Below are 21,377 nucleotides of genomic sequence, written 5' to 3' on the forward strand. Positions count from 1 at the left end.
TTAAAGTTGGAGCGGTTAGGGTTAGATGTGAGGGTATATTGAGTTTTTGAAAAATCGGGGTTGGGGTGGGTGGCATAAAAAACGAAAAAAAACAAAAAATTGAAGTTGGAGCGGTTAGGGTTAGATGTGAAGGTATATGGAGTTTTTGAAAAATATTTTACTAAGTTATTCTAGAAAGTCATTTTTTTCAATTTCAGGAAAATGTGATTTGATATCTAGGAAAATATTTTTCGAATTATTTTGTGCATCTAAATGGTGAAAATGGGACACACCCTAATCTACAATCATTTGTACTCAATCAGCCCACGGAAAAATACACGTTTTAATTAATTAAAAATTAAATATTCTTAATCATAAATCACTAACAAAAAGTCAAAAACTAGAATTTAGCAAGGGATCAAAATCGCTATGCCACTCAGAAAATTGAATTTCGATTTATAAAAATAATCCTTAATCCACGTCGATAAATACATGTTCCCCAAATTTTTGTTTCAACTTCGTATTGAATAATCATAAAAGTGAACCCGTTTTACAAAGCCGTCCAGTAAACAGTTCGGAGTTTTGACTGGAGATCGAATTTCCGGTGCCGGTGATCGTATGCATAGCATCACACTATCTAAAACCTCAGATTTTTGCAATTGAATTAGGTTTTGTTACGGCGCCATGGGTGAAATTGATCGAGATTTCAGCAACAAACCGGAGGATCATAAGAAGACGGTGGAAATCTTCCTGAAAATTATCGGTCCTTCTCCGCCTTGTCGCCTTAATGTCCCATCTTCTGTTAAGGTACTCTAAGTATTCTCGAAATTCATGCAAATTATACTGAGAAAAAACTAGGTTTTATTTCAATTCTAATCGTACAGTTGATACTTGACTTTTTTTTTTAAATCTAGTATTTGATGCATGCTTAGCTAAGGTCACAACAATGCAATTGAAGAAATAAAGGATACATATAGGCGATATCTACTAGTTGAATTGAGGTATTTGTATATCCAAGCATGTGGGGTAATGGTCAATGAAGTAGAGGAGAACAATTGGGACTCAGGTTCAAATCCAGCGGAGACAAAAAAGACCTTAGGTGATTTCGTCCTGCTTAATCCTCAATGGTCAAAGTTACTCGAGAGTTACCTGGTAGTGGTGCTGGTAGAAAGTACTATAAACCTGTGCTAGTGGGAGGTAGCAGGTATTCGGAGGAATAATCGAGGTGCACGCAAGCTGTTCCGAACATCGCCGCCATAAAAATAGATATAGAGAATTCGTGATTTTGCTTCAAAAGACAAAATATTAAGTACCAGAATGAAATAGACTTTGATTGAATGTAATGGATTGATGTATTGATGTTTCTATTTCAAGGCACATTAAGGAATGCATGTTTGTTTATCGATTTTCCAACGAGTAAGCTTTTTCAGAAAGGTGGAGACTTTTTGTGTTCATATGTGGCCCGGAAACCACGGTTGTTAAAAATGTACAAATTATGAAGTTTGGGATGGAGTGTAGTGCAGACAAAGTTTTCTTAGTAAATGCTCTGATAGTTGGAAGGAGAAAGGTCGCAAGATAGTGATTTGAACTTCATGTCAAAATTATTGAACTCAAAGGGGCGTTAAAAAGTAAATATTAACTCTGGCAGCTGTGGTACGTACTATACCTAATCAATCAGGACTGAACCGACCTCCCACACTAGCCTTGGCCCAAATTAATTGCCCTTCTCATAGCCATAGTTGAGCCAGCCTGGGCGTGCGTGAAGTGGCCCGTGTGGAGTGTTTGCATCCAGAATTTGAATTAGACTCTGTTAGACACGTGTCCCTACGGTCCTCGATCACAATGCCTATCTGAAAGACCACATCTCTGTCAACAGATTCGCCTTAAAGATTTTCCTACCTGCTTGCATAACTTCTGGCATCAACTCACAATTCTTCTAGATTTTCATTGGAATCTTCAAGATTCCTTCGCAGTCCTTGATTGTTACCCTACCTGGCATCTTGCGGTCAGACCATCTTAAACAAATTCTCGCCCATTTCACCTGTTACATCTTTACAACTTGGGTCAAGTTGCAGAAAACCCCCCAAATGATTCCTAATCATTGTGAAAACAATAGTGTCTGATTATGAGATAACTTTGAAATTAACCGAGAATTTATGTGGGACGCTAGAAAGCTTAACCTAACGGCAATAGCAGTAAGTCACTTGGCTGCCACCTTGTGGTCAAGAAAAACTCTGAGTAATTCTAGGTCGGTTTTTGAGTTTGAACCTTCATAGATGTCAAGTGATCCCAGTAGTATTCTGATAAGCAATTTTTTTAATTTAAAATGAGTTCTAACTTCTAATAAGCTATTTCTGATTTGGCATGTGACAGTAGCAATAAACTAGAACTGTTTAGGGAGAGTTGGAGACTCTGCATAGAGAAGAATTTGGAATCTAGAATTGCAAAAATTGCTGATATCTAAGGTGGCAGATTTTTCAGTTTTTGCAAAAACTCAAACAAACGCATTAAAAGATATTGTTTTTTCCCCTAATCATATTTAAAAAAGTTGTAGGAATGCACTAAAAGATATAGTCTAGACCTGTCTTGTTGGCTGTCATTTTAGATGCGTATATTTTAAAGCCATGGAGTTGCTTTGAATGTGCTTTGACATTTTCTGTGGATCCAGGTACATGAATTGAGAAAGATGATTGCTGGGAATCGACATATGCCTATTGAAAATTTAAGACTTGTATTACGAGGACATGTATTGCATGACAATGAAAATGGAGATGACATAGCAATCCAACTCAACAACGGAGGTCCAATTTTCTTCGACTTTATTGATTATCAAATTTTGATATAATCATTTTGCATCCATATGCTGTAATAACTATTTGTAGGAGGACTTTATGTATGCGTGATATAGAGGTATCATGATCTTTGATCTCTTTTTTCTTCTTGCGGCTGGAATGGGTAAGGAAATGCACACATGTATAAGTATGCAAACTATTCTAATGAACTGTCACTTTTTGTTGCATATCGACTCTGCTTACATGATTTTGACTGGTATCTTGGGCTGCTTCATGCTACGTTTCTGTCTGAATCTCCCATTCACAGTTTTGGATGCTGTGTTTTTAGTTGGTTGCTCACTATGTTCCTTAGCTTTCTTATTGGTGGCTCAATTTTGGTGCGTTTTCAATATGCAACAAAATTAGTTTGTATCTTTTATAAGGTCAGATCAGTCATAAAGGTAGTCGTTGGGGTAATGAGTTTGCGGATACTCGTCTGGCTCCTCATTGCCCCAACCTTCCTTGTAGGCTTCATACTGTGCCAGCAATAGATCGTATGTATCTTATATTTTCTCCAACCTATGGATTTTTAGATTCTGCCAATGTAATGATATAGCATTGCTAGCCTAAAGAGAAACAACTCGGTTTTATGCACTTCCTAAGAAGCGGTAGAAAGTAGACTAGTTCAAAGGTTATGTCCACTTCTGAATCTGCATCTGGTGGCACTTCTGAAAATCTTGATCCAACAACGAAATCTGTATTTGAGGTTAGCAGTGTTAAGAGTGCTTGATTTGTGGGTTAGGTTCATGTTACGGGTTTAAACCCTACTGAAGACAAAAGCCTGGTACTTTACTGGAATAGGGTAGAGGGTGGGCCCATTATCTGCCGTGAACCGTGCACCACTTGCCTCTGAGATTCTCGGCTATAGAAAAAAGGTTTAAAAGTGCTAATGGTATAAGTCTTTGTCTTGGCTACTTTACACACAATCATCAAAAAGTTTGCATGATGTTTGGCCCTGGATGATGTTGCACTTTCCCTTTTAAAGAAGAAAGGAAAAAAAGACGTTACACTTTCACATTTTCATCATTATTCTACATGATCATAATTAATGAAACTTGTTACCAAAAAAAACGAAACTTCTTTCTCTATTATAACAAGTTGAAATTCATTAATTTGTAGATTCTCTGATAGTTGCTGTCAAACCAAAGCCACCCCCTAAACATTTTCGGGATGAATTTGAGGATGACGATGATGATGAACTGGTGAGTAGTAAATAAATGCCACAAATGTATAGGAAATTCAGTTGTCTGTTTTGAAACTTGAATCCAGCTCCCATGTGCATACTTTTTTTTTTAATTCATTTTTTCATTTTGCAATTATTTAAATTATTGTTCCCATTTCTATAAACAGAGGTTTCAGTTACCCCCATCAACTAGTAGGTGGAAGAGGAAGATTTTTTATATACTACGTGATAAACTGAAACTTCCAGGTGATGCTCTGACTAGTTATTTTCACATTTCTTATTGTTAACGTAAAACTATCTTCTCATTCCTCTTCACCTGTTCCGTTCCCTTTTTACTTGTTTGTAGATATGCTTTTGATGGTAATTTTCTCCATCAGTCCAAAGGTTTGGGTTATTATCTTGACTTGGTTTATTCTGGCATCTATTGCGCGAAGATATGAAGTTGCACCTTTATTTGTAAGTTCAGCTATTTTGTCAGTCATTTGCTGTGATATATATGGCAGATCTATTTGTGCTATGACTCAGTAATTTTTTCGGAACAATATCCCAAAATGTAGACTGAATGTACATATGGTAGGGGCATACCTTGGGCTCTATATGGTTAGATAGAAAGAAGGATTATATAACAAATATTGATTGGGGCAGATCCTTTTTTGTCACAAAGGGGGGGCAGGGCAGTGGAAAAAGCCACTGTTGGCATCTTGGGGTAGGGGGTTTTCAGGATGGGGTTTACCAAATTAAAATAGAAAAGAAAGTCTCAGACTTACTGTTAGCTTATTATGAGTCGCTTCCTGTGTGTCTGTCAGCTTTCAGTAGACTGAACTGTCATTTTGCGAATTCTGTCGTATAATGCTGGCTTCTTTGTGCTTTTTTTAAAGTGATTCAAGTGGAGAAAACTAATGACATTTTGCGGAAACTGATACTTCTATTCCTCGATAAGCACTTAAGTTTGCGTGGAAGATAATGTCACATTAATTATGCTATTTATTGCTGCTTATGTTACCATGATACCAGCTTTGGAATTGCCCAAACTTTATTCAGTATTTAGTATACAAGGAGTTAAAAATGATTAAACATATTCGATACACAGAGAAGAATTTCTGTATGGTTTTGGAAAAAGAACACAGTAGTACTAATAATTCTTTTCGTAACTTGATGCAGTTATTGGCAACTGGGTTTGGCCTTATTTTTTATAATCTTGGACACCGGCAGCAGGGAGAACTTAGGTACGTGATTTTGTGGAAATATGAACCTTAAGATACAAATGTCTTTTGTTCCTTCTGTTTACCTTCAAAATTTTAAGTTGGTATGCTTTTCTGTATTGTGAATGTATTTATTCTTAATCTGTGCTGAGAAGATGGATTTCGTTGGATCCACTAAGATACACATTTACTGCCTTATAAATTTGTCTCAGTACAATTTCTGTTCAGATCATTTAATGCTGTAGCCTTATCTTCTTTAAGATCTGTTAGTTCCTCATTTGATAGTCTACACTTTCCTTAAACCACCACCCTCCAAGCTTCTCCATCCGAGTATTGGCATACCTACATTATCTGGTGGTCTTGTTTTTGTTTTCTAGAGTTCTATCGTCCAACTACTAAAGCACATAAAAATAGTAGTATGTCATTTTTTCTAAATATAGTTACCCTCAAATATTCTTCTCGTTCTTTGCAGTGCGTATTCTGTATTCAATGAAGATTTTCGAGAACTTCCAGGAACCCTTAATGCAGATCACATTGACAGAGATATTCGGGCAGGCCGATTTTGAGTCAGACGTTCAACATTCAAATGGAAAAACTATCTTATCCTTTGCCACCTTGCATCAAATTCATTGTGTACCATGTTGAATATTTTGCTGTAGAATTAAAAGTAACTTCGCCTCCATGTAGATGAAAATGTTCATTTCTTGCCTCGCGTGCTTCACCAAAATGGTGTTGATCGTACATGTGAAAGTTAAATGAACTCTTTGACATCGACGAACTAGCACCATATTTGGTGTTCTGCTTATAGGGTGACTAAGGTCCAGATATGTTTTTACCTGTATAGTGTGAAACAGAAGTCTCTCGAGTAAATCTTATGTTTTAAGCCTCATTTTCGGGTATTGAAGTGTTTTGAGTTGTGCTTCCATATAGGAGAAAAATTCATGTAAAACTAATATGACATGGATAACTGGGGACTTATTTTTCGTGGTCTTCTAGCTACATGTGCATCGTCTTCTAGCCTCATAGCTCTGTTTGAAGTGGACTTTTGTGTTATCGATATCCGTTTGGGATTTTTGAGCTTTGGTATAGGTTCGTATTGTGATTTATGACTTGTACGCAAAGTTTGGCGGCTCGAAGCCGTTTTAAGACGGGCCGTAGCCTTTCTAGTTCGGGTGTTGCCCAGTGGGCTTGTTACTTGTTACCCGAATCATCCGGGCTTAACCGATATTTTACCTAGTAGGATAATAAGGTAACAGTTTATATTTGTTTCCTCTTCTTTTAGGAGAAGTGAAAAGAAGTTTTATATATTTCAATTGTCACAAGGCTAAGTTTGAATTTGTCTTCATTTGTCAATCTTGATAATTTAGCCAAATGTGAGAAAGTCAACAATTAAGGATTATATTAGTTAAATATCGAGTAATTTATTTGTTGTATGTTTGACCGGTACATAACATCATTTCCAACTTAACTAAAAAGCCTATTCAATTTGAATAAAATAAAGCAGAATTTAATCTTGTTTCTTTCTTAAACCTTTATCATTCGCACTGTTATCAGCCTAATAATTATTTATATTTTACAAATTCATTGCAAAATCCTCAACAACAATACTATAACAGGACGACCTAATTGAGTTGATTTCTCTTTGCACAGTGGCGAAATGGGTTTGAGCGTTCAATGTAATCCAGTATTTCAAGTCGAACCTTATTTCTGTGTGGAAAAAGACAAATATAAATAAAGCACTCAAGCGTGTAGTTTAGCGGTTAATGCAGTGGGTTGAGAAACATGAGGTCTCGGGTTTAAATCCTACAAGAGTAAAAAACACTAGGTGATCTTTTCCTATCTGTTCAAGCCTTGATGGATAGAGTTATTCGGTATCTGTGATGGTGGCAGATAGCAGTATTCCGTAGAATTAGTCGAGATGTGCACAAGCTGACCCGAATACGACATTTATAAAAGAAAATATAATCAAACATACATTCAAAATCATGACTCTCTCAACTCAGAACTTACAATGTTTATATTTTAAATTTGTCACTTTGTTTCCTCTAGTCTTTAAAATTTGAATTTGTCACTCTGTTTTCTAGGATTGCTACATTTTCAGCTTGCTAAGCTATGTTATGCAGACTCTCCAAAATAACTGTCGCATCCGTGTCGGATTCTCCAAAATGCATTACTTTTGGAGGATCCGACACGCACACATCGACATTTTAGAAGAGCCCGAACAACATAGCTGATAAGTACCTTTGCCATTCTGTGCAATACAGTTGTCACTATCAAAATACTATTTTCTCAATTATGACAAAGTGGAGCATTACTTTAAGCTAAAAAGCACAGGCCAAAAAGAGGAAATAAAAGAAAGCACAAGTACATAAAGACGATATAGCTTATTTCGCTATTATTTGTCACTGATAAAGGACCACACACTATTTTGATTCTTATTTCTAGACCAGTAGTCCTACATTTTATGGGCAAAGTTACCTGTAGCTATCGCTGACTAATAATAGAAGGTGAGAGGTAGCGGCGGATCCAGAATTTTCATCAAGAATATCAAAATAGTATAATTTGCAGGCGAAGGGATGTTGACACCCCTTGGTTCAATGTGGCTCCGCCACTGGTGGGAGGAAGGAATATGGAATGTATTACAGTATATAGATTTTTACACATTGATATATTTTAACTTGTCGTAACAAATAACCTATCTTATTTGGCGGAGGCAAAATTTTTGTTAAGTTGGTTCAAAAATGAAAAAAGTTAAAAATTAGAACAGTTTGTGACCAGCGGTAATTGAAGTACTAACCTCATATATAGATTCAAAATATAATATATAGAGGTGGGAAACAGATTTTGCCTTATATATAGAGTGTAATTTTCCAGTGAAGGGGTTCAGGTGAACCACCTTTCACCCCCTAAATCTGCCCCTGAATTTTCCGGTCCACAACCTTGATTTCTATGGATATTTACATGTTGTTATCATTTAGGTAGTCTAACCGTGTAAAAATTCTTTTACATTATTAAACTCGGAGGAATATTTGCAAAGAACAATCAGTAAATTATGCAGTATTTATTCTCTCTTTTTTTTCTTTTAGAGATATTGGATTTTGAGCTTTTAGTTACACTTTTCTAAAGCTTATGTTAGTGTCACTTCTTTAGTCATTTTCTCACCGAAGGAACAAAAAGGTAGGAGAACATTTTGTTGACATTGTGTTCAAAGAGAACAGCAACTGTTGATTCTCTCAGAAAAAGGATCAGAGAACAATTCTTTTACATTGTTTTTGCATGTTTCTTGATTGGTACGTTGAACTACAATGTGTGTTAAGTTACCTTGATTCCATGCAAGGATTCTGATGTGTTATATAGGCAAGAAAAAATATTACTGCAGCATATCTGATGTGTTAAAGGCAGACGCTGATTGGGAAATTGTACATTTGAGATTTGTGGGTGCAGATTCTTTAGGCTTTGCTTGTGAGTTACTTAGGCTTTTGTTTCTCCAGATAATAGAAATTTTTTGACAACATATGCTATAGATTCTTTATGTGGCGGGAGTTCAGATTTTCGAGAGTCATACTTTTTAATTTTGACCGTAAATTTCGATATAGAATCTGTAAGTTTTTTAAAACAAAACTTATATATTTGGAAACTACATAGAAAGTACTATAAATCACGATAATTAACAATTCAAAATATTTAAAAGGCATATGAAAAATTGCGATCAAAGAAAAACTCGTTTGACTCTCGAAATACGAAATCCGCCACATAAATTGGGACGGAGGGAGTAGTAGCCACCTTTATCCAAATGGAGTCAATTGACACCCTTTCGCCGGAGGATTACACTATTGTTATTTGAATATTGATATTACATGGTTTTCATCCACTTTATTGAGTGTTCGGCTATACACTTATGTGTTTCTTTATCATAATTACTTAGAATTATTACTAGCACAAGAACTGAAGAACAGTCTTTTGCATGTTCAAGATTCTAAAAAACAATAGGTCGGATATGTTGCAAATTGGTAGTATGATTAGCAATCAATGAAAACCACCCTAAAATGCAGGGCTTGACATTGGTTAGTTCCGGCTTAAAGGCCAATAAAATTGTACTAATTACTATCAATGGACATTTGGATGTAATCTTATCAACAGACCAATGTAATCTTATCATCTCACAGGCTAGTTTTTGAAGTTGGGTTAGACCCGAAGTCCATTTTCTTAACATAGTATCAGAAGTAAACTTCGCATCTGTTACTTTGGCACATATTTTGGTTCTTAAAGGAAACAGTTCAAGAAGGTCCTTAAAAAGATCCGTAGATTTATCGACATCAAGTTTGTAAAAAGAACCAAATTCTTGTTGTCGCTTATACTGGCCCCATGTTATGATGTATACGCTCCAAATGTCCGGTCTTGGCCAGACAGAGAGGTTTTGAGTCTCGACGTGTTGTCTGCTTGTATGATTCTAAGTAATTGTCACCTCTTGAGCTAGCTTTTAAAGTTGAGTTATGTCCAAGATTCATCAATTTGAGTCAAACCTATCTTAATTCTTGGTTTATCTGATATTAGGTTCCCATTTGTGTGGTCTAACATTGAGTTAGACCAATATACATTTTCTTAAAAAGTTCAATAGCTTTACTGATGAATCATAGAAGTTATAAACCAAGTCCTGCAACATTATAACATGTTCATTTCAACCTTGTAAAGTTGCTCTACCATTTATGCAAGAATATCATTATGATATTTTGAACTGTTTAAAGTTGGTAAAGCCATTGGTTCATCATATAGTTCACAACATTTTGGCTACATTTGGTGCTTGTAATGCTTAAATAGAAAGTATCAGAAACATAAGGGTGATACAAATCAGAACCAGAAATCAGCTACAAACTAAGACCATTTCTTAATGTGATCATTAAAAAGGATCAAAACTAGGTATCTCATACTTAATATGACAACAATGTACTAAAACATCCTAGCTACTAGGATTGAACTTGGGAACTAAACTCGACGTGCTGTAATCGAATGGCTCTGAGACAAACATAAAAATCTGTTGTCTCAGATAACAATAGAGTTTATCAAAACAAACTGAGTTGCATTGAGCTCTTCCTTATAGATGTTTTCATCAAATTACTGAAAATTATCTTTGTGCGACCATAAACCATTAAAATCTCCCATATTAGCTTGATTCCAACCTTCATATCCTGCAGTAAAGACAGAGAAGACTACATTAGTTTTTCCCTTTTCATTTGTCAGAAAAGATTTGGATTTTATGAATGAGTTGGCTTGGTCATAATAATAACCTTCATAGGACATATCGTCGTTGCCATAGAATCCCGTGTAGTTTCCATGAACCGAGTAAGGAGATACACAACCATAGCTACTGAGATCGCCAGAAAGTTCAATTTCCCCTCTAAAACTCGGGAAAGATGAACTCGAGGTGAACTCCAATCGATCATTTGGTTGCGCTAATGTCATATTTGGAAAGTCATAGTTCGGATAGTCTCCACGAGTACTCTGTCCTTGAGGACATTCCTACAATGCAGCCAACAAAATCAATACGAAGTTCAAAGAAAAAACCAGACAGTAGTACATAGGAAAAAATACCAATCTCAATACCTTTGAAGAATCAAGAATCATATCATGTGACATCCAAAAGTTTGTCGCATTAGTCCCCTCATAAGGAGAAGTAATAGGGGTCGAATAGTTGCTATCGTTGCACATATATGTCGTTTGAGTAGGCGTCTCAGCAGTAAGAACAACAGGTTCATTTGAGACTGCTATTGAAGTGTCACTTGTCTTAAGTGATGCATCGTTTCTTTTGATGATACGACAAAGAGCGAAAGGCCCCTAAACATATTCAACATAGCAGAATATGATCAAGCTCTTGAAATCATGCATTTTGCTAAATTAAAGAAGGAACACTGAGTTTGTTGAATCAACCTGGAAATTTGGAGTGCCTTGAGAAACATCATCACAGAGGCGATACTCGTGCATTACCCAATCCGTTCTATCGCCAAGAGGAGCTCTTCCACGATAGAAGACTAGTGTCTTTCGGTATCCAACAACTGCAGGCTGATGACAGACAACTTTTCTGTCTTTCCCTGTCGCTTTCCAGTATCCGCACTTAGTGGCTCGATTGGTTCGCGAGCCATTCGGGTACTTCTTATCCCGAGGGCAGAAGAAGAACCATTCCATGTCGCGCTTTGGCAGGAACGATTTCTCTGCATTTTTTAGGACAAGATTCAGAGGCCGATAGAGCCTATATTCTGTTGGTTCAACTGAACACAATATTTTCGACACAAAACACAAACATAAATGTGAAAAAATACTAAAACTACTAAAACTTCACCAAATATTAAATTCTGAACCCATCCTAAATCTGCCTTTGCAAGATGTCAGAATCCTAAAGTTTCCATTTCAGGTAAGCAAATCATGAACCAATTATATTGAGAAACTTCTAATGCTTTAGACATGCTTTTCATCTTCTAATATGTGGTCAGGGTTTAAAGACTAAACAATAATTAACTTTCAAATATGAAAAAAGAGATGCCCCACAGAACACTCCATCTTTTGATTTAGACAATAAAGCAACAACTTTCAGTACATTTTCAGTTCAAAAGTATCATCAAGCTGCAAAAAAGCATTATTTATTAGCTTTTCACCCCACCAATAAAACCAATCAAATGAGAAAACATACATGAGAACATGACATGTCCATTAAGATATCATTTGTTCAACACATTCTATCTCAATGCTGAGTTAACATTTTTATCAGAATTTAACTTCTATAAACTAATAACTTAAAAGAATTTTACTCGTTCAGATCACATAAAAGATAACTACAAGTATTAATCCATAAAGAAGAGAGATTTGTAACAAGAAATAGGCAGGTTACCAATTACAACATGTTAAATTACACTGATTGTGTAGAAATTCTTTACACTGTCAGTGTATATAAGTTAAATCCTTTTTATTATACGTGTAAACTGATAAGACCAAATGCTTATCAAGAATGTATACCTGGAAGTTCCCATGGATCAAATTTATACAAGTCTATTACTGGAATGACTTCCAATTCAATTTCAAGTCCATCAGTTTTCCTTTTCAGGTAATATCCAACCAATTCCTCATCAGTTGGATGAAATCGAAATCCCGGAGGTAATGATGTTCCTTCCATTAAGTAATTTCTCAAGTCCAAATCAAGAAAATATCCAAAACTAGCTATAGAAAAGATTCAGAAATAATGTCACTTAACTAAGTGCCTTTGTACAACAACAACAACAATAACAAACCCAGTGTAATCCCACCCGTGGAGTCTGGGGAGGGTAGTGTGTACGCAAACCTTACCCTACCTTGTGACGATAGAGAGGTTATTTCCGCCCTCGGCTCAAAGACAACTAAGTGCCTCTATACCTATTGAAAATCAAAAAGATCCAAAAATAAAAACTTTTAGCTACACTGAATTCAAGAATTGTGATAAATTTTAATAAATTGCTCCCCTGGAGCAAGAAAATCATTTTCTTGGAAAAGAAGTTTAGAACTTTATATTCTAGCCAAAACCCCACCTAGCCCCTAAATAAAACTCTTGGAAATTAGTAAAGGAAGTTAATTCTAGAGAAAATTTAAAACCCCACAAGCTAAAATGCCTCAAATTGACACAAGAAATTGTCAAAACTTCAGAAAGATGAATTATTTTCTAATAGCAAGGAACTGAATTTTCAAAGTAGCAAAATTTGATGACTTTGGTGTCTATGAATAAGAGAAGATGTGTAGAGTAATGACAAATGAGTGTGGATGGGTTTTTATAGGCTATAGAGAAATCTATACTCCAAAAAATATGAACACCGAAAGGTTATCATAAATTAAATTCCATAAAGAGTGACCCCACCAAAATCAAAATTCAGTTCACACCTAAACAACAGTTATCTCCCGCCAAAGTAAGCACTATTGACCGTTAAAGATTTGTCTGCAGGAATTGACGGGTGTTCGAGCTAGGTTACTTGCACCTCGACTATTTCATACTATCTACCAGCACAAGTATCGGGCAAACGTACCAGCTCGGCTATTTCACCAACTATTTGCTATTGTGCATCAAGCTAACTTGCATGCATCTTGATTATTTCACTAGATATATGCTATTGTCCACCGGTACGAGGCTTGCGCGTATCTATTGCTATCTATTAGCAGGTACGAAGCTAGCACGTACCTGTTATATCCCTAAATATAAGTAGGTCAAGTAATTCTGCTCATCAAGATTTAGACAAATAAAAAATCACATAACCATTTTTTGGCTATATCAGAATTTGAACCCTAATTTTTCATTTTTTAAATTCATCTCATCAATCAGTAGGCCAAATTCTTATATGCATGGAGTTTTTTTTTTTTTTTTGTCCTTTTTCTTTTTCTCATCTTTCTTTCAGCCATAAAGTTTACCTACAAATTTTTTGGTCACAACGTACGTATTAGACAGTCTCAACAATTTCACCAGGTATATGTTATGTCCGTCAGCCAGCTTACCCGCACCTTAACTTATTTTACTAAATATATGCTATTGTCTGCTAGCATAAATATCGAGCATGCAGGTACCTGCTGGACCACCTCGACTATTCACTAGGTACCGGGCTAGCGCATACCTGCTATTCCACTAATAGGAATTATTCTGCCCATCAAAACTTAGACATATTGTATTTTAGTAAGAGTATGAAGGATCTAGTGACCGTAATTATCTCTCCAGATGAGAAAAAATCACATAGATTTTTTGTCTTTTCAAAAATTTGAACCCTAATTTTTCATATTTTTTACTAATTTTATTGACCACTAAATCAAATCCTTAAATGCATGAAATTGAGTTTTTCCTTTTCTTTTTCTCATCTTTTTGTCACATTTCATGAATCTTTCCCAAGTCATCAAGTTACCTTAGTCCTGCCACATTATCCTGAGTCAGACAAAATCACTTTTGCTTTGTTTAATGGTAGTGATCTCATGCTATGGCCCAGTGTTTCAAAAGAATAGGTCTTTAAAGTGCATATTTGACACTTTTTTTTGTGGTGTCCAAAGGGTAATAACTTAGTGAAAAAACTCTATTTTGGCGTTCGTGATTAACATTCACTTGGTAAAGTTAAAAAAATGGCTCAGTGTCTTAAGCTTCCGCTATGCGCAAGGTCCGGGGAAGGATTAGATACAAGGGTCTATTATACGCAATCATACCTTGCATTTCTGTAAGAGGTTGTTTCCGCGGCTCGAACCCGTGACCTCCTGGTCACATAGTAAAGTTACAAAACTTTGGGAAAAAAAACATTACTGGGCAGTATTTTGAAAACTTTTAGAGGATCTTAGCATAATTACTTAATTAACATTTTTGGCAATTATATATTTGCACATATATCATAATTCAATTGGAAGGAAGTCACACGTTTCCTTAAGCATTTAATAGCAAATTTAATACTCAACAGATGATTTTATCTTTTTCTTCTAAAATGATTTTGTCATAAATGATGATTTTATTACTTTCCCTCTCTACCTATTATGGTGGTTATACACATTTTATCATTTGTATAAATAATTTTTTATTGATAAACGGGAATGTTTGGATAATAATGCATACTTGGATAAATAACTAATAAATAAATACTCCTATTATATACGTTATATATAACTGGTATAATAAATAATTATTTAATAAGTATATTATGAAGTATATTTAAATATTACTTTTATATAATATTATGATATATATATATATATATATATATATATATATATATATATATATATATATATTTATATTTATATATGCCATGAATATATACGATATATATTCGGAGTATTTTAAATTTATTACTCAAAATGTATCATATATTTATTTTATGAATATTGTATATTCAGAGTACATGATAGTTGTATAATTTCATAGAGTATAATATTATTGTTATATCTAAAGTATATAAAAATGTAAATGATATAATAATGAAATAATGTATATTCATTTGTGTTTATTTGTGCAGTTTATTTAGAAAAAATGCAGATTTTCTTATGTTAATCAATCTAAATACTAAAAGTGATAGAGTTATCATGAAAGAGGACGGGGAATAAATTGATAAGAATTTTGTAACGATCCGGCCGGTCGTTTTGAGAATTTAAGTCTTGTTCGGCGGCATAAGGTCTTAAGCAGCTTCGTATTATGTGTATTGACTTGTGTGCCTAGGCGAGTTCAGTTATCGGATGATTCGGAGTCAAATCGGAAGAAGGATTCTAGTTTTGGAAGATTAAGCGGTAAGAGTTGACCGGAATTTGACTTTTATATAAACGGCTCCGGAATGGGTTTTGGACGATTTCAACTGCTTCGTATGGTAATTTTGGACTTAGGGGTGCGTCCAGATTTAGATTTGGAGGTTCGTAGGGTGATTTAAAGCATTTCGGCGAAAGTTGGAAAAGTTAAAATTTGGAAGGTGGAGAGGTTTGACCAATAGTTGATTTTAGTGATATCGGGGTCGAAATGCGATTTCGAGAGTTGGAACAGCTCCGTTATGTTATTTGGGACTTGCCTGCAAAATTTGACATCGTTCCGGATTGATTTGATAGGTTTCGGCACGAGTTTTAAATGTTGAAAGATTTGAAAATTCATAAGTTTGATTATGGTGCGATTCGTAGTTTCGACGTTGTTTGATGTGATTTGAAACCTCGAACGGGTCCTTGTTAGGGTATGAAACTTGTTGGTATGCTTGGACGGGATCCCGAGGTCCCCGGGTGTATTTCAGACGAGTTTCAGATGGTTTTCATAGTTTTGGTCAGGTCTAGTTCCGGTGTCTCGCACCTGCGACATGTTGGAGCACTGGTGCGGCTCCGTTTCTGCGTGAGCCTGATCGCTTCTGTGATCATAGAGTCCTGGGAGCTAGCTCGCTTTTGCGGATGCTGGCACACATGTGCGAAGGCCGCTTCTGCGGTTGAGTGATCGCATCTGCGAAGGAGTTCGCTTCTGCGCTGCTATTATCGCTTCTGCGGCGCCGCTGGTGCGGCTATATTATCCGCAGATGCGGACCTAGGTTTGGTAAGTCAAGTTCGCAGATGCGAACATTTTCCCATAAATGCGATAGCGCATATGCGCTTACTTGTCCACAGATGCGGAAGTCCTGGGCAAAGATATATATTCAAGGGTTTTGCCATTTTCTCCATATTTTGTGTTTTAGACCTCGGTTTTGGGAGATTCTTTGTGGGGTTTTTAAGAAAATCGATTGGATAAGTGTTCTTCACCTAGAATTTATTATATTCCATGATTTTATCTTTATTTTTATTATTTAATTTGTGTTTTGAGTTGAGAAAAATGAAGGTTTTTGAAGAAAATTTTCAAAATAAAAAATCATGACTTGAGGGACGAATTGGTATCGGAATTTGATAATTTTAGTATAGTTGAACTCGTATCGGAATGGGTATTCGGGTTTTGTGAAATTTGTCAGGCTCCGAGGTGCGGGCCTGGGGGGTCGACTTTTGGGTCGATTTTTAGATTTTGATAAAGATTGAGGCTTTATGATCCAGAATAGTTTCTTATGAGTTTTATTTGTGCTTTGAAGTTATTTTGGTTAGATTTGAGCCGTCCGGAGGCCATTTCACCGAGAAGTTCATTTTTGAGTATTTGTCTGTCTTCTTTGAGGTAAGTATCTTGCCTAACTTCGTGTGGGAGAGTTACTCCTTAGGAATTGAGTCTCTATGCTAATTGTAGTCCGTGTACGCGAGTTGACGAGTACGTGCTCGGATTTATTTGTGAAAAGTTGGTCTTTTAGGGTTCTTAGGTTCTTGTATAAAACTGATATGCAGTTGTTTTGTTATGAATACGTTTCTTAATTACTGGTTTCACCTCTACCTGCTTTAATTAGAGTTAATTGCTTCATGATCCACTCTTGTTGCTTATTTGATTCATCTGTGCTTTAACTGAAATTATTATCTCTTCTATTATCATGTTATATTTTCCTTAACTGCTTATCTTTATTTGAAGTTATAATTATCTCTTCTGTAATTGTTCATCCTTAATTGAGACTATGATTATCTTTCTGCTACTTATCCTTAAATGATTTTGTTGTGTCTTTTTCGTAATTGCCCGACCAGGGGCAGCCGAAGGGTAAGGCTACTAAAGCCATTGCCTTAGGCCCCCCAAAACTAAAGGCCCCCAAATATATTACTAAGAGTATACTATATTATTAAGCATAACATATACTTAATTTTATATAATAATTATTAATATGAGATTTCAAGTTTCAACAACTTATCTATTTTGTTGAGGTTATAAAGATGAGTAAGAAAATAACAATAAATCTTTTCTCTTAGTAGTTAGCGTATTTTGTCTTCCTCATTTCTTTTCATATTTTTTACTATTTTATTTTTTGACTTTAACTCACGGTCTCTGACTTAGCTACTTTATTTAGTCATAGTTTGATGGATTAATAGACCAAAAAGTAAATTTTTATGTGTCTCATTATTATATAAATTTTACGAAATACATTTAAGAGGCCTCTTAATATAGCCCCTAAATCCATTGAGCCGCCTCTGTGCCCGACCTTAAAAGAAGTTTAGATATCCTATATATTAGTTGACTTGTCCTTATTTGGAATCATTCGACTTGTGTTAGTTCCCTTGTTGTTGAACTATACATTGTGGGCCGTTGTTACATATTATTTCCTTCTTTGTTGAGTTGTTCTTATTATGACTAGCATTCCCTATTGTGACTACTCATTGCGAACTTGTTCTTCTGTTTCCTTGAGTTCTAGAATTTATGAGTTGATTTATTTGACGTACCCTTGTATTAGCGTTATTGTTACACCCCATGTTTTCGTACGTAAAAGTATGTCATAAGTAAATTGATGAAAGCTCGTAAATAAGATATTACATCCCGCATTTTCGTACGTTAGGGTTTCGTCGTAAGTTAATCTACGTAAGTTCTGGAATGAAAATTATTTTGAGATTATAAGCATTATGCTATTTCAAACAAGTGATAAGTTAATTCGCGAAGGTGAGAGGGTAAGCTAATCAAAGAAAATGAGTTCCGTCGAAGTTTGATAATTTTGGGATAAAATACGGTCCGATCTAAAATATCCGGTATTTATGGACTAGTACCATACAAGGTACCACATGGCCACGATAGTAAGATGTATAAAGTGTGTTTAAAGTGAGTATTATTATAAGTAATTTGAGATAATTCTTAATTATGTGGATAATCGGGTAATTATTGAATAGTGAAATATTATCAAGTTAATCAAGAGATTAGTGATTAATTAATCATGATTTTGGATAAAGTTGAACCCCATGAACGTGGCAGCCCAAGGACTTTTTTTTGAATATGACTCTTGAATTCACATGAAATGTGGCAAAACATGGAAAATGCTTTGGCCAACTAAGCCACAAGTGGGGCCCACCCAACTTAGTAAAAGGCTTATCAAAAATCAAGAAGATTATGCTTGAATCAAAACACCAACACTTCCGACGATTATTTTGGCATCAACGGACGTTAGTCTTGAAACAAAACAATTCAAACAACATTTCATTCTCAACCACTACAATCAGATTCCTACAATTCCATACACAACACTACAATCAAGAACATGAGCTTTAGCACATTAGCAACACAATTTCTTACAAATTCCTACAATTCCTACAAAGACACTACAACGTGATTTCTTCAACCAACGAGATTTTTTAGCACAGTAGCAACGAGAAATTTTGCGGTTCTAAAAGAGTACGGTGCAACCTTTTTTAAGAACATCATATAGATTTTTCCCTACTCCAAGTATGTTAAGGCTATCTCTTCTTTCTTTTGGCATGACCTATATGACACAAACGAAATGAGCACATGCGAAATTTTCATAAATGACTCTATCATAGAAATACTAGAGATGCTTATGTTCTTGATTCCCCATGTGTAATATTATTCTATTATCTGTTCATGGGTCTCAGAAAATACGTAAGTTGATAAAGTTTATTTCATGATATTAATCAAAAGCATAATGATCTTATGACACTCCGAAAGATTTTATTGATGTACTTCTCATGCATTGCATTCATTTACATTGACCCATGACTAGATACCGTTATATACACGTATATATGTATATTATATTTATATGGGATATGGGAAAAAGGTTACGATGTTATATACGCACCCCCACCTGATCAGCTGGTATACGTTGATGATTTGCCCACAATAGCCGAGATAATATGATGGGATGCCCTCAGAGGCTTGATGATGTTATGAATACATGTACCAATTCACGACATGACATGCATACGCATATGCATGACATTATGAGTATTTCATTATTTATAGAGTTATTCAGACTTACACGTCGAGTCTTTTACTCTATTTTCCTCTCATGTCTATTATTTATTGATTTTCATTCCTAACATACTCGGTACACTATTTATACTGATGTCCCTTTTGCTTGGGAACGCTGCGTTTCATGCCCGTAGGTCCTGATAGACCGGTCGAGAGTCCTCCAAGTAGGCTATCAGCTCAGCAGAAGATGTTGATGCGCTCTATTTGCTCCGAAGTTGCTTGTTTGGTCCGTATAATTTAGATGCGCATTGTTTGGTATGGTGGGGCCCTATCCTGACCTTTATGTTAAGTGTGTACTCTTAGAGGCTTGTAGACAGATGTCATGTATACGGATGCTTGTATGGCCTTGCCGGTCTATATTTTGAATTTACAAATGATCATGTTGGCCTTATAGGCCTGTATATCACATGTATAAGTTTTCATATCAGGTTGGGTCGTTCTATATGGAGTATTCCCCTATGTTTATTCTGGTTAGCCCATGAAGGCCCATTTAGCCCATTTGCCAATGAAAGTACAATAAGAAAGATATGTTATGTTGGTACTCGGTTAAGTAAGGTACCGGGTGCCCGTTACGGCCCATCGGTTTGGGTCGTGAAAAAGTGGTATCAGAGCAGTTCTGTCCTAGCAAGTCTACAAGCCGTGTCTAGTAGAGTGTTATTTATGGGTGTGTCATGCACCACACTTATAAGCAGGAGACTACAGAGCATTTAAGATTGTTACTCTTTCTTCTTACTCTAGATCGTATGGCAGAGCTCATTTATAAGAATTCAAACTCCTAGCTTATATTTTATCCGTAATATGACGATACCTCCAGTTGGTAAGAGATTGAATACGGATGTGGAAGAATTGAGTTAGAGGAACTCGAGTTTGCATCATTCCTATGATGGATAAATGTGAGGTCTTCAGCAGAACATTTGTGTACCTTACGTGTAAGCTTCTTGATAAGGAGCCTTAAGGCAAAAATATCTATCTACCTCTATGGTGAAGGGCAATGAGAGATTCAAAAAATAGATACAAGTTTCAACAAGTAAAAGGAGCAAGATAAGAAGGGTACGAGGTACCCGGTTAATGAAGATTATCGGTATTTTCAACTCCGGCAGAAAAATATAAGCATTGTGACATACCTTTAACAGTAACAGATGTATGTAGAATTGGCCACACCCATCTCAGTTATACCCTATTGGGGGCTAACATGTGTAGTTTAAGAAAGGGACAGGATATTAGGATCCGGCTGGGGTTAGAGTAACCCAAAATGGTGGATGAATTGTTTGCATTAGTTGACCTTTCCGAAGGATATTACAAATATGCTAATAGATCTCCTTGTGAGACACCCAGATGGTGCACTCTAAAATAGTACAACTAGATATGAGTACTACAAAGATAGGCACTGGAAGCCTGGAAGGGATAAATATTATCTTAGCGTGGCTCCCGTCCCTAGTAGAGAGAGAATGTTAGGCAACCTGAAGAGCCAGTGGATGGAGCAAGGGGGGCTAAAAGCAAAAGTAATATTCAGGATCATGTGAGTTGCACGACAAGGGGGCAGGAAGACCTGTAAAAGTAATTGCTTACATTTAAAGAAAGACGAGAAGGAACGAAAAGAATAATTCGATTGATAATCCAGAGTTAGTTGCGTATAATCCAGTAAAAGAAGATTGTATCATGGATATTCCATAGCGCCCATGAAAGGCTAAAGTAATAGCTAATACCATGAGCCGCAGATCGAAAGACAACTTAAGCACATATAAAGGTTGATTAGAGGGAAGAGGAAACTAAAAAGTTACACCAATGAAGCAAATCAGGAGTCTGATTATTGGACCTAGAAAAATTTAGACATCATGATTGAGAACATAGTAGAATCACTCTTAATATCAGAGGTA

General features: G+C 35.7%; 2 protein-coding genes across 3 annotated transcripts; one reads left to right on the top strand and one right to left on the bottom strand.

The window, feature by feature from the left end:
• Positions 1–493: 493 nt before the first annotated feature.
• On the top strand, positions 494–6,081 carry LOC107767687 (uncharacterized). Its single transcript, XM_016586768.2, has 7 exons — positions 494–786; positions 2,648–2,780; positions 3,930–4,012; positions 4,161–4,239; positions 4,340–4,449; positions 5,155–5,219; positions 5,668–6,081. The coding sequence occupies exons 1-7, from the start codon at positions 664–666 to the stop codon at positions 5,759–5,761; spliced, it is 687 nt and encodes a 228-aa protein (XP_016442254.1). The 5' UTR covers positions 494–663; the 3' UTR covers positions 5,762–6,081.
• Positions 6,082–9,940: 3,859 nt separating this feature from the next.
• On the bottom strand, positions 9,941–12,957 carry LOC107767686 (NAC domain-containing protein 71-like). 2 transcript variants are annotated; one of them, XM_075230510.1, is made up of 5 exons: positions 12,201–12,957; positions 11,121–11,401; positions 10,797–11,027; positions 10,481–10,712; positions 9,941–10,381 (listed from the first exon to the last, which is right to left on the bottom strand). In XM_075230510.1, exons 1-5 carry the CDS (start codon positions 12,355–12,357, stop codon positions 10,308–10,310), a joined length of 975 nt encoding a protein of 324 aa, XP_075086611.1. In that variant the 5' UTR covers positions 12,358–12,957; the 3' UTR covers positions 9,941–10,307. The 2 variants fall into 2 exon arrangements, with proteins under 2 accessions (XP_075086611.1, XP_075086612.1); XM_075230511.1 differs by having other exon boundaries at positions 12,533–12,672.
• Between the last annotated feature and the right edge of the window lie 8,420 nt (positions 12,958–21,377).

This window comes from Nicotiana tabacum, chromosome 15 (assembly GCF_000715075.1).
Source record: "Nicotiana tabacum cultivar K326 chromosome 15, ASM71507v2, whole genome shotgun sequence".
Classification (NCBI taxonomy): Eukaryota; Viridiplantae; Streptophyta; class Magnoliopsida; order Solanales; family Solanaceae; genus Nicotiana; species Nicotiana tabacum.

Excerpts from the sequence above, each read along its gene's own strand:
- LOC107767687 (XM_016586768.2), top strand. The coding sequence starts at position 664 with ATGGGTGAAATTGATCGAGATTTCAGCAACAAACCGGAGGATCATAAG. Across the intron at positions 4,240-4,339 it reads TGATAAACTGAAACTTCCAG|ATATGCTTTTGATGGTAATT; the intron begins GTGATGCTCTGA and ends ACTTGTTTGTAG. Across the intron at positions 4,450-5,154 it reads ATGAAGTTGCACCTTTATTT|TTATTGGCAACTGGGTTTGG; the intron begins GTAAGTTCAGCT and ends AACTTGATGCAG.
- LOC107767686 (XM_075230510.1), bottom strand. The coding sequence starts at position 12,357 with ATGGAAGGAACATCATTACCTCCGGGATTTCGATTTCATCCAACTGAT. Across the intron at positions 11,402-12,200 it reads TGATCCATGGGAACTTCCAG|AGAAATCGTTCCTGCCAAAG; the intron begins GTATACATTCTT and ends TAAAAAATGCAG. Across the intron at positions 10,713-10,796 it reads TGATTCTTGATTCTTCAAAG|GAATGTCCTCAAGGACAGAG; the intron begins GTATTGAGATTG and ends GCTGCATTGTAG.